The following is a 16,359-nucleotide window of genomic DNA, read 5'->3' as shown; positions in this document are numbered from 1 at the left end:
TTTATTGATTTTTTCTTTTTGATTATTTCATATTAATGACAATTAAGTTTACAGTTTTTGAAAACTAAAAAGTGTTGCCATGAATACTCTTGTATCTGTAGGTATTTCTCTGGGCACATGTGCAAGAAGTTTCCTAAAAGTGGGGTGTGTGGGTATGCAAGCTCAGTCGCCCCGGACTCTGCCACGGATGGACTGCAGCCTACCAGGCTCCTCTGTCCATAGAATTTTTCCAGACAAGAATACTGGAGTGGGTTGCCATTTCCTGTTCCAGAGGATCTTCCTGACCTAGGGGTCTAAACGGAGTCTCCGGCGTTTCCTCCGTTGACAGGTGGATTCTTTACCACTGAGCCACCTGGGAAACTAGAAGCGGGGTGGGCACGAGTGATTTTACTAAGTAATTCCTAATTGCTCTATCCGGCACTGGAGCCACTGTAGACTACTAAACAGTTCCAGTTGCTGCAGTGTTCATCAACAGGGAGCCAGGGAGGCTTCCTTTTCACTCTACATGGTAACCGCTCATGGCATTTCACGTTTTACAATTTTTTGAAATTTATTTTTTAAAAAATTCCACAATAAGCCAGTGGATTAGGTATTATGATTGACTAACGGACATTTTTCCACATGAGAAAACAAAAACAAAAAACCTCTTCGTTTTGAGGTAGTTTCATCTTAAAAAAGAAAAATGTCTTAGTTTTCACCCGCGCTGACTGCACCTTGTTCCTGCCAGCCCTGGAAGTTACTTGCTGGCGGGTTCACCGGGGCCGGGTATCCTGACTTGGCAGGACTCCCTAACTTTCCTCCGCCTCTGCTAAGCCCGCTCGGCACTCGGCCACCCCGAGGCCGTCGTGGCTCTGAAACGCGGTAGGACGACGCGGTTTGGACCACTGGAGACTCCGTAGTACTCTCCCCGCCCACCCCTCCCCGCTACATCTCTCGGCGCTCGGAGAGCGTTCGCCGCCGCCCTGGAGATGGCTGGGCAGGCGATTTCCGGCAGCGCGACGCGTAGCGATAGGTCCAGGCTTCCGACGCCAGCGCTCTGGTCACAGGAAGTACCGTCGTCTCTCCCTCTCCTCAGCTGCTGTCGCAGAGCTTGGAGGGCTGCCCCGGAAGTCCTCCCCCTTCCCCCGCCCGCGGCAAACATGGCGGTGGACTCGGCGATGGAGCTGCTATTTTTAGACACTTTCAAGCACCCGAGCGCCGAGGTACGTCTTCGCGACGTGTTTCCGACCCTGTTTTTCGACTTGGGGACCCTTACAAAAAAAAAAATCGTTAGGCGTGCCTCGACTTTTCCTTGTGCCGATTGCCGCTTTAATTCATCACACACTGTCCTCTCAGCCTGGGTGTGGGCGCCGCGTCTGCGGAGGGTGGCGGGAACTCCCCCATCCCCTCCTCATTTCCCTGAGTTACTTAAGGCCCCGCGTCGTCTTTGGTTGAGTTGGCTGCTCTACTTGGCTTTGCTTCCCCCCACGGTCCCACCAGTCCCCCCGGGTCCGCTTGAAAAGGATCCTGAGTGTCGGGTTTACTGCAAGTGGTGTTTCGAAAGGGGTCTCGGACAGCTTGTGTTTGACAGTCGTGTCGGTAACTCAGCGGGTCACGTTGGTTTTCTGGTTTCCAAATTCCTGCTCCTAGGTCCCTTTTCTAACGGGAGTCATGCCACCCAGGTGTGACACTCATTCGGTTGAAGACTGCAGCGTTCTCCAGTTTGCTCTGAAACTTTAATAAGTACTTACCTCTTGGAAAGATTTCGCACGTAAGGACAAGAAGTACTCACACAGAACGTCTCTTGCATGGAGAATACTTGTGAAGAGGAGAGATTTGTAGTCAGACTGTAGAGGACAATTGTGTTGTCGTCTTGAGGGGTGAGAGTGGGCTGTTGTAATCGTTCTGTATTAACTTGAGTGCCCTTGAATGTATGACTGGCTCTGACATATGTAAATTGAATAACCAGTTAACAAGAGGTTCCCGAAAACCGGCCGACAACGAACAGTAATGAAGTCCGTAGAGAAACTTAAAAGAAACCCCAGAGCTCACATTTCTCTTTCAGTGTAGATGTAATTTAGAGAACTTTTTTTTTTAATTGAGGTATAGTTGATTTACATTATTAGTTTCAAAAGTACAACATAGTGCTTTACAATTTTTATAGATTACATTGCATTTAGAGAGATTATAAAGTATTGGCTGTATTCCCAGTGCTGTACAGTATATCGTTGAGTGCGCTTCGCTGTCTTACTCTGCGACCCCATGGACTATATAGACCGCCAGGCTCCTCTGTCCTTGGAATTTTACCGGCAAGAATACTGGAGTGGATTGCCATTTCCTCCTCCAGGGGATCTTTCCGACTCAGGGATCAAACCGGCAACGGCTGCGTCTCCTGTGTTGGCAGTCGGATTCTTTTCCACTGCGGCCACCTGGGAAGCCCTTATCCTTGTAGCTTATTTATTCTATACATAGAGTCGTTGTGGACTTCCCAAGTGGCCTAGTGATAAAGAACCCGCCTGCCAATGCAGAACACGTAAGAGTCGCGTGTTCGATTCCTGCGTCGGGAAGACCCCCCAGGAGGAGGGCATGGCAACCCATTCCAGCAGTATTCTTGCCTGCAGAATCCCATGGACAGAGGAGCCTGGCTGGCTACAGTCCACAGGGTTACAAAGAGTCGGACTCTACTGAAGCGACTTAGCATGCCCACATGCGCAGTCGTTTGTACCTTGAGGGAAAACTTTTCTTTCTTCAGATAGAGATGGTAGTGGGTAGCAGATGTACTTTGGAACTTGATAAAATAAAAACTTTAACAACCTTGGTCTTATTTTAATGAATGGTTTATAGATCTAAAAAAGAAAATATTTGGAAACGGTAGCATATCATGTGCTGTGCGTGTGCTAAGTTGCTTCAGTCCTATCGGACTCTTTGTGACCCTATAGACTGTAGCCTGTCAGGCTTCTTGTCCATGAGACTCTCCAGGCGAGAATACCAGAGTGGGTTGCCATGTCCTCCTCCAGGGGATCTTCCTGACCCAGGAGTGGAAACTGTGTCTTTTATGTCTCCTGCGCTGGCAGATGGGCTCTTTACTACTAGTGCCACCTGGAAAGCCTCTTAGCATATCATACTAACAGTGAGTTGATTAGTGGTCTTTCATTTCTTGTGGGTCAAATAGCTCTCTTTGTTCAGAGACCATACGTCTCTGAATATAGTTCCAGCTATGCTTTAGAAAACTCAGAGTAGAGGCAGTAGTTGGATAAGAACAAACCTGTCATGAATATAGAAATAAAGGACAGTTAAAAACAAAAGAAAAGAGTATGAAGAGTTAGTTTAGTAGTATTCTAGTTTAGGAAAGTTAGCATCCATTCACTTAAGATATATTTAGAAATCTAGTTTTCATTCATTCTTAAGCAAGCATTGCGGACCATGGAGAGGATAGGACTACCAGAAGGTAATAAATACCTTTTGGTAATGATTGAGGAAGACTTAATAGAGATCACATTTGAACTGAGTCTTGAAGGAGGAGTAGGGGTTTTGGGGGGGGTGTGGAATATTGGGATGTTTGTCCTCAAGGAGTTTATAACTAGCATTGGAGATGAGATCCACAAAATTATGACTCAAGTTAAATACTGATGAGCACCTGAAGAGACAGAGTGGAAATGCCTGGAGATTTCTTTCCTTTATTTCCAAAATACCCATTAGTGTCTGATATATTAGGACTCCAGCCAATATTTATTTAGATCCCTTTGATGGTACAAATAAAGGCTGTGTGATTTCAGAGGAGGGACAGATCATTTGCCATTTGAGAGTATCAGGGAAGACTTCATCAAGGCACGTGGCATTTGAACTTGATCTTTGGTGGATAAGTTGGAGAGGATATGTTGCACAGTTGTAGATAGGAAAGAAGGGTATTCTGGAGTAGTCATTCCTTTGGAAGGGTATGCTGAAGAGGCAGTTTGTAGTGGCCCCTGATGGACAGTTTGAAGCCAGATCATGGAGTTCCTTAAATGGTCAGCAAAGGGGCATGGGATTTATTTTGTAAGAAATAATTAGTTTTTGAGCAGGAAAATGATGTGATTAGTAAAATTAAGGTAGATTTGTACATTAGTGGGCTTCCCAGGTGGCTCAGTGGTAAAGAATCCGCCTGCAGTTCAGGAGACTTGGATTTCAATCAGAAAGATCCCCTGGAGAAGGAAATGGCAAACCACTCCAGTATTCTTGCTGGTAAAATCCCATGGACAGAGGAGCCTGGGGGGCTACAGTCCACGAGATCACAAAAGAGTTGGACACAGCTTCATGACTAAGCAACAGCAAGTACATCAATCAGTACATTGGTACATCAATCATGCCTAAAATGGTTCAGAATAATCAGAGGTGGCAAATCAAGAAGAAAAGGTGAGACATAATGAAAACTTGAGTTAATAGACAGGCAGTAATCATTGTTAGCATTTATTGAATGTTTATTTTGTGCAAGACGTAGTCCTTTGGTAATACAAATTTAAATACATTTAAAATTTAAATACAGTCCTTTTAAATACATTATCTCTAGTCCACCCGTCCTTTTGAAAGATAATGTCCCCATTTGATGATAAGGAAACTGAGCATGAGACTTAGGAAAGTTAGGTGACTTTCCTAATGTGGCATAGCTGAATTAAGACATGCCAACGCACATTTCCTGACTCTAAAGCTGTGCAATGCTATGTCCCACTGGGACTAAGAAGGAAGGAATAGGTACATGATCAATTTTGGTTATAGAATGGACAGGATGGGAACTTCCCTGATGGTCCAGTGGTTAAGAATCCACCTTGCAATGCAGGGGATGAGCATTTGATCACTAGTCCAGTAACTAAGACCCCACATGCCTCGGTGCAACTAAGCCTGTGTGCTGAGACTACTGAGCCCTCGTGCTCTGGAGCCCTCATGCCACAACTGGAGAGGCTATGCACTGCTGTGAGAGATCCCGAGAGCTGCAGCCAAGACTCAACACAGCCAAAATAAATAAATAAGTAAATAAATATTAAAAAAAAAAAGAATTGCCAGGATTGCAACTCATCAAAGAGTAGCCAAAAATGAGAATTCTAGTTATAGAGAACTGGTGGGACTAGAGAATTGGTGGGCCTTGTTGGTCACAGAAAGACTTCAGCACAGAAGTACTTCTTCCTTAGATAAATGTGGCTGAGTTGTGGAATCTAGTCCGTTCTTCAGTTTCCTGTTACCTCTCTAATCATAAACCTTCTGTGATTTCCCACCTCCTAGGTATATGTACTCTTCTGGATATTTTAAGCACCTCCTACTTCACTGTAATATTTTTAGCTTTAAAAACACAATTCAGTCAACTCTTATTAAGCACCTGTTAAAAGTCTTTCTTTCATTAAATGATTATGCTAAGCACTGTGAAGATGGTGATTGCAGCCATGAAATTAAAAGATACTTACTCCTTGGAAGGAAAGTTATGACCAACCTAGATAGCATATTCAAAAGCAGAGGCATTACTTTGCCAACAAAGGTCCATCTACTGAAGGCTATGGTTTTTCCTGTGGTCGTGTGTGGATGTGAGAGTTGGACTGTGAAGAAGGCTGAGCGCCAAAGAATTGATGCTTTTGACCTGTGGTGTTGGAGAAGACTCTTGAGAGCTCCTTGGACTGCAAGGAGATTCCACCAGTCCATTCTAAAGGAGATCAGTCTTGGGATTTCTTTGGAAGGAATGATGCTAAAGCTGAAACTCCAGTACTTTGGCCACCTCATGCGAAGAGTTGACTCATTGGAAAAGACTCTGATGCTGGGAGGGATTGGGGGCAGGAGGAGAAGGGGATGACAGAGGATGAGATGGCTGGATGGCATCACTGACTTGATGGACATGAGTCTGAGTGAACTCCGGGAGTTGGTGATGGACAGGGAGGCCTGGCATGCTGCGATTCATGGGGTTGCGAAGAGTCGGACAGGACTGAGCGACTGAACTGAACTGAAGACTTGATTCTTGTCTTTTTGAAATACCACTGTAACAGGAAAGTTAAAAGAAGCAATTAGTTCAGTTAGAATTAAAAGAAGCAACTAGTTCATTGCAGCACTATTTACAATAGCCAGGATGTGGAAGCAACCTAGATGTCCGTTGAAGATGAATGGACAAAGAAGTTGTGGTACATATATACAATGGAATATTATTCAGCCATTAAAAGGAACGAATTTGAGTCAGTTGAACTGAGGTGGATGAACCTAGAGCCTGTTAAACAGAGGCTCTGGACAACATTGTAGGCCAGAAAGAGAAAAACAAGTATCATATTTTAACGCATATGTATGGCATCTAGAAAAATGCTACTGATGAACTTATTTGTAGGGTAGGAATAGAGATGCAGACATAGAGAACAGAGGTGGACACAGTGGGGGAAGACGAATTGAGAGAGTAGCATTGAAACATATACATTATCATATGTGAAATAGCTTCTCACTGGCTATTGGGAGAAGGCAGTGGCACCCCACTCCAGTACTGTTGCCTGGAAAATCCCATGGACGGAGGAGCCTTGTAGGCTGCAGTCCATGGGGTCGCTAAGAGTCGGACACGACTGAGCAACTTCACTTTCATGCCTTGGAGAAGGAAATGGCAACCCACTCCAGTGTTCTTGCCTGGAGAATCCCATGGACGGAGAAGCCTGGTAGGCTGCAGTCCATGGGGTAGCACAGAGTCGGACACGACTGAAGTGACTTAGCAGCAGCAGCAGCAGCAGCAGCTATTGGGAAGTTGCTTTGTAACACAGGGACCTCAGCCTGGTGCTCTGTGACAACCTAGAGGGGTGGGATGGGGTCATGTGGTTCAAGAGGGAGGGGATATATGTATACTTATAGTTGATTCACATCGTTGTATGGCAGAAACCAACACAACATTGTAAAACAGTTATTCTCCAATTAAAAATAAATTTTAAAAAGTGTGATCTGCTATACAGTGCTTATTGGATGAATAAATATATAATATTTCTTCAAAAAAAAAAGCAATTTGAACTTAGTTTGATAAGCAATCATCTAGACTTGATCTAACTTGGCTTTTAAGAGAAAGTTGACATCTGAATGGAGTTGGGAGAGGAGTGTGGGAGAGTTCCAAGCAGAGACAGTGGCATGGATGAGGACATAAAGATGAGGAATACCAGGGCATTTTGAGGCTGTACGTTTGGAGTGATAATACTTGTCTGTAAGACCAAGGAATTTGGCCTAGTGTCTAGAACTAGAGAAGTGACCACTGAAAAGAAGGGAAATACTAGGTTGGTGCAAATATAATTCTGGTTTTGGACCGTGAATTTTAAGTTATTATTAATAACTAGGCCCAAACAAATCTTTATTAATCAAGATAGGAACCATTAAAATCAACACTTTTTTGCCAATGAGAATTAAGTTTCGTTTATTCCTGTAGCATAAAAAAATCCATGCTTTGCGATTCTGTGGACTCTTGGAAAGCATTTTCTGGGTCCTACTGGTCGTGGAAGCTTTTTCCTTGCAGAAAATTGTTGAGATGCTTGGTAGTTGGTTGGTGAGAGGTCAGGTGAATATGGCAGATGAGGCAAAAGTTTATTCAACTTTTGGTGTTGGTTGTGCAAAGTACGGTCAGGTGTTGTTGTGGAGAAGAATTGGGCCCTTTCTGTTGACCAATGCTGATTGCAGGCATTGGCAGTTTTTCAGTGCATCTCATTGATTTGCTGAGCATACTTCTCAGATGTAATGGTTTCATCAGGATTCAGAAAGCTGTAGTGAATCAGACAGGCAGCAGACCACCAGACAGTGACCTTGACCTGTTTTTGGTGCCGAGGTGGCTTTGGGAAGTGCTTTGGAGCATCTCAGTCCAACCACCGAGCTGGCCGTCACTGGTTATCGTATACAATCCACTTTTCATTGCACATCACAATTTGATCAAGAAATCGTTCCTTGTTGTTGCATACAGTGAGAGAAGATGGCACTTCAAAATGACGATTTTTTGATTTTTGGTCAGCTCATGAGGCATCCACTTAAAGAGCTTTTTCACCTTTCCAATTTGCTTGAAATGCTGAACAGCTGTAGAATGATTGATGTTGAGTTCTTTAGCAGCTTCTCGTGTAGTTGTAAGAGGATCAGCTTTGATGATGACTCTCAGTTGTCGTTGTCAGCTTCCAATGGCCAGCCACTGTTCTCCTCATCTTCAAGGCTCTTGTCCCCTTCCCACAACTTGTTGAAACATCACTGCACTGTACGTTCATTAGCAGTTCCTGGGCCATGTGCGTTGTTGATGTTACAATTTGTCCCCACTGCCTTACGACCCGTTTTGAACTTGTAAGAAAATTGCTTGAATTTGTGTTTTGTCTAACATCTTTTCCATAGTCTAAAATAAATGCAAAATAAACAGCAAGTAATAAGTCATTAGCGAAGATAAAAAGCCAGAAATACACATTAAAATGATAACATACCCACATTATTAAGAATGTATTCCAGAATCAAGCAGCAAATTTCAACAGTGCAAAAACTGCAGTTACTTTTGCACCAACCTAACACATAGATTTGAGAACTGTTTAGAGGTTTAATCAATAGAACGTGATGTTTAAATGAAGAAATAATTTAGGTGCGAGAGAATGAGAAAGAATCAGTCACTGATATAGGACAGTTTAGTTTTGGACTTGTTGAGCTTTTGGTGCCAGAGGTTCATTCAAATGGAAATGTCCAGCTGGCAGTTGGATGTAGTGGTCTGGGGCTCGGGAGAGAAGTCTTAATGGAGGTACAGATTTTTGGAGTTGACTTCCCAGCAGTGGATGAAAATTTTAGAAAAATGTAAGGTAAAGGAGAAAGGGAAAGTTATAGCCAACTGAATGCAGAGTTCCAGAGAACAGCAAGGAGAGATAGGAAAGCCTTAAGTGAACAATGCAAAGAAATAGAGGAAAACAATAGAATGGGAAAAACTAGAGATCTTTTCAAGAAAATTGGAGCTACCAAGGGAACATTTTATGCAAAGATGGGCACAATAAAGGATTGAAATGGAAAGGACCTAACAGAGGCAGAAGAGATTAAGAAGAGGTGGCAAGAATACACAGAACAACTATACAGAAAAGATCGTAATGACCCAGATAACCACAATGATGTTACTCACCTAGAGCCAGACATCCTGGAATGTGAAGTCAAGTGGGCCTTTGGAAGAATCACTATAAGCAAAGCTAGTGAAGGTGATGGAATTCCAGCTGAGCTATTTCAAATCCTAAAAGATGATGCTATTAAAGTGCTGCACTCTGTATGCCAGCAGATTTGGAAAACTCAGCAGTGGACATAGGACTGGAAAAGGTCAGTTTTCATTCCAGTCCCAAAGAAAGACAATGCTAAAGAATGTTCAGACTGTTGTCAGTTATGCTCATTTCACATGCTAGCAAGGTAATGCTCAAAATCCTTCAAGCTCATCTTCAGTAGTACATGAACTGAGAACTTCCAGATGTACACGCTGGATTTAGAAAAGGCGGAGGAACCAGAGACCATGCCACCAACATCCATTGGATCATAGAAAAAGCAAGGGGATTCAAAAAGAAAAAAAAAATCTGCTTCATTGACTAGCTGAAGCCTTTGACTGTGTGGATCACAACAAACTATGGAAAATTCTGAAAGAGATGGGAATACCAGACCACCTTACCTGTCTCCTGAGATACCTGTCTGCAGGTCAAGAAGCAACAGTTAGAATTGGACATGGAACAACAGACTGGTTCAGAATTGGGAAAAGAGTACATCAAAGCTGTGTGTTGTGTCACCCTGCTTATTTAATTTATAAAAGTGAAATTGCTGGTTACTCAGTTGTGTCTGACTCTCTGTGACCTCATGGACACAACTTCCATGTGATCTCATGGACTGTAGTCCGCCAGGCTTCTCTGTCCATTTGATTTCCCAGGCAAGAATACTGGAGTGAGTTGCCATTTCCTTCTCCAGGGGATCTTCCCAACTCAGAGATCAGACCGAGTCTCCTGCATTGCAGGCAGATTATTTACCATCTGAGCCACCAGGGAAGATTATTTAACTTATACATCATTCTAAATGGTGGGCTGGGTGAATCCCAGGCTGGTATCAAGATTGCCAGGAGAAAGATCAACAACTTCAGATATATAGATGATACCACTCTAATGGCAGAAAGTGAAGAGGAGCTAAAGGGCCACTTGATGGAGATGAAAGAGGAGAGTGAAAAAACTGGCTTAAAACCCCAGATTCGAAAAACTAAGATCATGGCATCCGGTCTCATCACTTCATGGCAGATAGAGGGGGAAAAACTGGAAACTGACATATTCTTTTTTTGGGCTCCAGAATCACTGAAGATGGTGACTGCAGCCACAAAATTAGAAGACACTTGCTCCTTGGAAGAGAAGCCATGACAAACTTAGCATATTAAATAGCAGAGATATCACTTTGCTGACAGAACTCCATCTAGTCAAAGCTATGGTTTTTCCAGTAGTCATGTACGGATGTGAGAGTTGGACCATAATATGTAAAGTAGGGTAAGGGTTGAAAATTGTGGTGCTAGAGAAGACTCTTGAGAGTCTCCTTGTACAGCAAGATCAAACCAGTCGATCCTAAAGGAAATCAACCCTGAATATTCACTGGAAGGACTAATGCTGAAGTTGAAGCTGCAATACTTTGGCCACGTGATGTCAAGAGCTGACTCACTGGAAAAGACCCCAATGCTGAGAAAGATGGAAGACAGGAGAAGAAGGGGATGACAGAGGATGAGATGGTTGGATGGTATCACAGACTCAATGGACATGAAGTTGAGCAAACTTCAGGAGACAGGGAAGGACTCGGAAGCCTGGTCGGACAGGCAGAGTTGGACACAACTTAGTGATTGAACAACAACAAGCTACTCTGCCCTACTTTTCTCCCACATTTTGCCCTCCAGCCTTTGTGAACTATGCCTATAACTTCTTGAAGCTTCCCAGTTCTTATTTGCATTCCTTTTTTGCATACTTCTCATTTTGCCTATAAAGCTTTCTCCCTCTCTTCCACTGATTCTTGTTTTCCTTAAAGATTTACTTAGATTAGGTGGTACTTCTTTTGGGAAGCCTTCCCTGACATTCTTCTTTTCCCCCTCACATATGTTTGCCTACAATCTCATTTAGGTAAGTACTCCTTCCAATTTGAAGTTTTCTGTATGAGTCTATATCATAGTAATTCATCTGTTTGTCTACCACAATAGATTGTACCTTTATGGTAGGTCTTGTCTTTATATTCTCAGGACCTAGCATATGGCACCCCACTCCAGTACTCTTGCCTGAAAAATCCCACGGACAGAGGAGCCTGGTAAGCTACAGTCCATGGGGTCGCTAAGAGTTGGACACGACTGAGCGACACTTTTCACTTTCATGCAATGGAGAAGGAAATGGCAACCCACTCCAGTATTCTTGCCTGGAGAATCCCAGGGACAGAGGAGCCTGTTGGGCTGCCGTCTGTGGGGTCGCACAGAGTCAGATATGACTGACGCGACTTAGCAGCAGCAGCAGCAGCATACTTTGACGGAGAAGGCAATGGCGCCCCACTCCAGTACTCTTGCCTGGAAAATCCCATGGACGGAGGAGCCTAGTGGGCTGTGGTCCATGGGGTCGCTAGGAGTCAGACATGACTGAGCGACTTCACTTTCACGCATTGGAGAAGGCAACGGCAACCCACTCCAGTGTTCTTGCCTGGAGAATCCCAGGGACGGGATTCTCCTGTGGTGGGCTCTCCCTGGTGGGCTCCTGTCTATGGGGTTGCACAGAGTCGGACACAACTGAAGTGACTTAGCAGCAGCAGCAGCATACCTTGAAACATTATAAACATTTAATAAATGTTTAGAAATAAATATTGAATAAAAGTGATAGCAACTAATATAGAAACTCTTCTACTTACCAACAAAATAGATTTTGAAAGGCTGTAAAACCTTAAGTTCATTTTTTAGGTCCACAGTGACTATACTCTGACTACTACTAATACCCTTCATTAAATAACAGAGGGGCAGGGTGGAGGAAGATAGAATAAATAAAGTTTTGTTCTAAGTTTCCATTGTAAATATTAATGATAATTTTTAACTGTATAAGCAAAGGAGCTTCTATACAGTAGATTTTTTAAATAAAGGAGTTACTTACAGGAAGGAAACATAGCACCAAAGTTTGAGGCAGAATGCTTATTTCTTTTATAAAAGTCTACTGTAGTATTTATTGAATACCTACAGTATATTTGTAATAGGATACAATTTCAGCTGCTGCCATCAAGTCAGGATAACGATGGGTTAGATAAAATAAGACTCTCTCTCTCAATCTGACTGTGAGTATTCTAGGGCTAATGTGACAGGTCTGCATTGTCAGGGACAGGCTTTTCTGTTCTCTTTCTCTTTCATTCTTAGGGTATCTCCTGCATTTTCCAAGACAGCTCACTGTACCATGTGTTCTAGAAAAGCAGCAGAGTATAGAGGAAGAGGTGGCAGGAGGTTCTGAAGTCAGGACTTTCTCTTCAAGGACACGACCCAGAGTTGCCAACATCGTTTCCACTTACATCCCATTGACGGGATCTAGCAATCCCATGGTCACACTGGCTTCCCAGCGTCTAGGAGACTCAGTTCACTTGTGCCTAACTCTAAGAGAGTTGTATTGGAAAACAGCTAGCAGTCAGCCTCAGTTCATGTTCATCTTGTTTCTTGTAAATCTTTGCGAGTATAAAGTACATTTGAATAGTTATATGAAGATTTCTAGATCTACATGTTTGGTTATACTTAATCTCTGAGTTTAAAGTGCAAAATTAGAAAGTCATCCTCTGTCTCAGTTTAGGAAAGACTCATTTGACCAGTCTTCTGGTCTGTTGAGAGACACAGTATTTTTTGCATCTTCAAGAGCACTCAGGACTCAGTCCTTCTAGATACAAATTATATAAACCACTTTTGTTAAAAACTTCAGTCACCAGGCAGTGATGGTTGGCTGCTTGTTGCAGAGCACGGGCTCAAGGGCGTGTGGGCTTCCGTGGTTGGCGGCTGGCTAGAGCATGGGGTTGTAGCTGAACTGCTAGGAAAACCTGATATAAAATAATAGTCCAAAAACAATGTGAAAAATTTCTTCTAAAATTATTAATCACAAGAGCTAATTTGTCTGATCTTGTATCAAGTGATGCATAGAAATGAATGTACACTAAATTCATGGTATCCATTTATGTTATTATGATAAACTCTGTTTATTGCTTTATTTGGCTGTACCAGGTCTTAGTTGTGGCCCGAGGGAGCTTTGATCTTCGTTGCGCCCTGCAGGTTCTTTGGTTCTTTGGTTGTAGCATGTAGGGTCTAGTTCCCTAGCCAGGGAGTGAACCCAGGCCCCACGCATTGGGAGCTCAGAATCTTAGCCACTGGACCACCAGGGAAGTCCCGATAAATTCTTAAGTTCGTGGATTTTTTTTCTCTTTTTTAAATTTGAGAGGGTTTACCTTATCTAATCTGAATGACTTCCCTTGATCTCTTGATATTACTTAGTGTATAAGTTTGGTAAACTAAGCTAATTTAAGAGATTCACAATCTGTCATCTATAATTCAGAAATTCAAAAAATGGCAGGAAAAATCTGCCCTGAACTCCTCAGGCCATATGCTGTGCTTTGAACTGAGTTTATGCTTGGTATAATCTTTACTTAGTGTGAACGTTTATACATTTGCTGCAGAAGTATTAATGTTTTGGTTACAAGTTACTGTGGCAGAAACTACTGGGGTGTTAAGTAATATGCAGTATTTGTATCATTAGTTTCTAAAAATCCTAAAAGTCAGGATTCTGAAAGGCCTCTGGCTCCAGAGGTCCACTAAAGCAGCAGTCCCCAACCTTTTGGCACAGGGGCTGGTTTTGTGGGAGACAGCATGACTGCAGGTGGGAGGTGCTGGTCTGGGGACGGTTCTCATAAGGAGCGTGCTGCCGTGGTCCCTCACGTGTGTCGGATCCACGCTTCTATGAACGTCGAATACCACCAGTGAGCTGGCAGGAGGCGAGCTCGGGGCAGCGTGAGTGAGGGGGAGCTGCTGGCACAGCAGGTGACGCTTCGTTTGCTTTCCTGCTGCTCACACCCTGCCGTGTGGCCCCTTCCAGCCTGTGGCCTGGGCTTGGGGACCCTTGCAGTAGGGATTATTAGTCTGTATTGGCCCAGGCAAGACAGCAGGGAAGCAGATGCAGAAAATGTTGTCATACAAGGGGAGGGATTTAACTAGGTACATTTTATCATCAGCTGTTTTTTTTTTTAATTTTTGGCTGTGCTGGGTCTTCGTGGCCAGTGAGGGCTGTTCCCTAGTTGCAGTGCCTGGGCTTCTCATTGTGATGGCTTCTCTCGTCGCAGAGCACGGGCTCTAGAGCATGTGGCTTCAGTAGTTGTGGCTGGCGGGCTCTAGAGCGTGGGCTTGGTAGATGTGGCACATGGGCTTAGTTGCTCTGTAGTGTGTGGAATCATTATCCAGGACCAGGGATCAAACCATGTCCCCTGCATTGGCAGGCAGATTCTTAACCACTGGACCGCTAGGAAGGTCCCTCATCGGCTATTTTTAAAAATGGTTTTTACACCATTTATAATATAATAGCACTGTTTTAATGATAGTGTTTATTTAAAAATTGTGACATTCTAAATGAAACAAATTGAAGGTGAATAAATTTTGACTAGACAAAGTGTTTTGCTTACAGTATATTCTTCTCTTTTCTTAAAGCAAAGTTCTCATATAGATGTGGTTCGTTTTCCATGTGTGGTTTATATAAATGAAGTTCGAGTCATACCCCCGGGAGTAAGAGCCCATAGCAACTTGCCTGACAATAGAGCATATGGGTGAGTCAGTTTTCTTTTTTAAAAGTGTTTTTGACTAAAGATGACCTAGAAACATACTTCCAAATGCAAAAATTTAAGGTAATATTTTGTAAGTAAAAAAAAACAAAAATAAAACTTTATTCAGTTTTAGTTATGTTGCATTATAATTGACTTTTAAGTTTTCTATATAATCCATATATTACTATAAACTTGAAAAGAGTAATTATTTGACTTAAGTACTAGATTAAGTTTTTCTTTCTTCATTTCTTTTTTTTTTTAATTGGTAGAAATAGGTTTATATTTTCCAAACTATTGTAGGGTGGCACAGTATAGTAGACAGAGTATTCTTAATGTGCTGTTTTCCTTGAAAATAAATGCATCTGTAATATTGAGAAATATATCTTTTATTATGTTACATTTTTTATATTATAGTGTTAGTTTTCATGCCTTATTGGTGATCATTTTAGCCTGATACATGTGTCTTTTTGTAAATATGTAGCTTCACATTAGCCATTAGTTGTACTGAGCAAGTAGTTACTTGAGCATCATTTCTCCTTTTTAAGGTCTGTGGGAAATAAACCAAATGTAAGACATTGTTCCTAATGTGGAGTTGTTTTTTTTAGTTATTCTTTTTTTTGATTGTGCTGTGAGGCTTGCAGGATCTTAGTTCCTTGACCAGAGATTGAACCCAAGTCATGGCAGTAAAAGTTTCTTACCACTGGACTGCCAGGGAACTCCCTAATGTGTTGTTGTTGATAACTTTAACAACTGACATAAAACAGATGAATTTGATCTTTGTTATGATGTTAATAATCATCATCTTCTTCTGATTTTAATTACATGAATTGGAGATAAAAGCTAAATTTTAGTTATGGAAGCATGAATATGTATAATAAATGTATCAGTGGGTTCTTGGCTTATGGCCTAGGTATCAGTGCCACATTGTGACATGTCCATGCTCTGATAGCTCAGTTTCTATTACACGCGAGAGTTAAGCCAGCTACGTAGTAGTGGCTGGTACAGTACAGACGCAAAGTTAAGAGCTCATTTCTTCATAGTTGTGAAAAGTAGTTTGTTACTTGTAGAGTGGATATAAAATTCTTCAGGTCAGTCAAAGGTAAAACATAAAAACAAAGCAATAAGAATGATCAATGTTTATATGACAGATCATTATAGTTAATTTTTTTGCCACGTGCAAGGGAATAAAAACTCCTGTTTTCCTGTGTTTCTTTCTACTTTGCCTTTGGAGTAATGATAGAGTATCCAGCAGACTTCTCTAATTGCACTGCTTTGGGGCAAGAAGGCTCTATTGTTACCTGCTGCTGTGTAACAAACCTCAGCAAATTTAGCAACTTAATCCCCCACTATTTCTGAGGGTCAGGAACTTGGGTGCTTCTTGATTGGCTCAGGTTCCCTCATGAGGTTATAACCAAGTTATAGGCCTCGGGTTGCAATCTCAGAAGATTTGACTGAGGCTGGGGAATTTTAGAAGCTCACTCACATGACTGTTGGCGGGAGATCTTCAGTTCTTTGCCAGGAGATCCTTTCTGTGGGTCGCTGTGTCACAGCATGGGTTCTTCCAGGGTGAGTGATCCAAGAATGAGAGTGAGAGAGCATGCCCAA

General features: G+C 42.5%; 1 protein-coding gene across 2 annotated transcripts in view; it reads left to right on the top strand.

Annotated features, from left to right (window-relative positions):
• Positions 1-1,046: 1,046 nt before the first annotated feature.
• Positions 1,047-16,359, top strand: part of VIRMA (vir like m6A methyltransferase associated) — a 63,505-nt gene continuing 48,192 nt past the window's right edge. For both annotated transcript variants that reach the window (XM_070382979.1, XM_070382978.1), the window contains exons 1-2: positions 1,047-1,202; positions 14,642-14,757. In XM_070382979.1, the coding sequence (XP_070239080.1) occupies positions 1,140-1,202; positions 14,642-14,757 (179 nt within the window). In that variant the 5' untranslated portion in view covers positions 1,047-1,139. The remainder of the gene's footprint in view (positions 1,203-14,641; positions 14,758-16,359) is intronic.

Source organism: Bos mutus, chromosome 14 (genome assembly GCF_027580195.1).
Source record: "Bos mutus isolate GX-2022 chromosome 14, NWIPB_WYAK_1.1, whole genome shotgun sequence".
Lineage (NCBI taxonomy): Eukaryota > Metazoa > Chordata > Mammalia > Artiodactyla > Bovidae > Bos > Bos mutus.
Note: the sequence above shows the minus strand (reverse complement) of the source record. Positions and strands in the feature narration are given on the sequence as shown.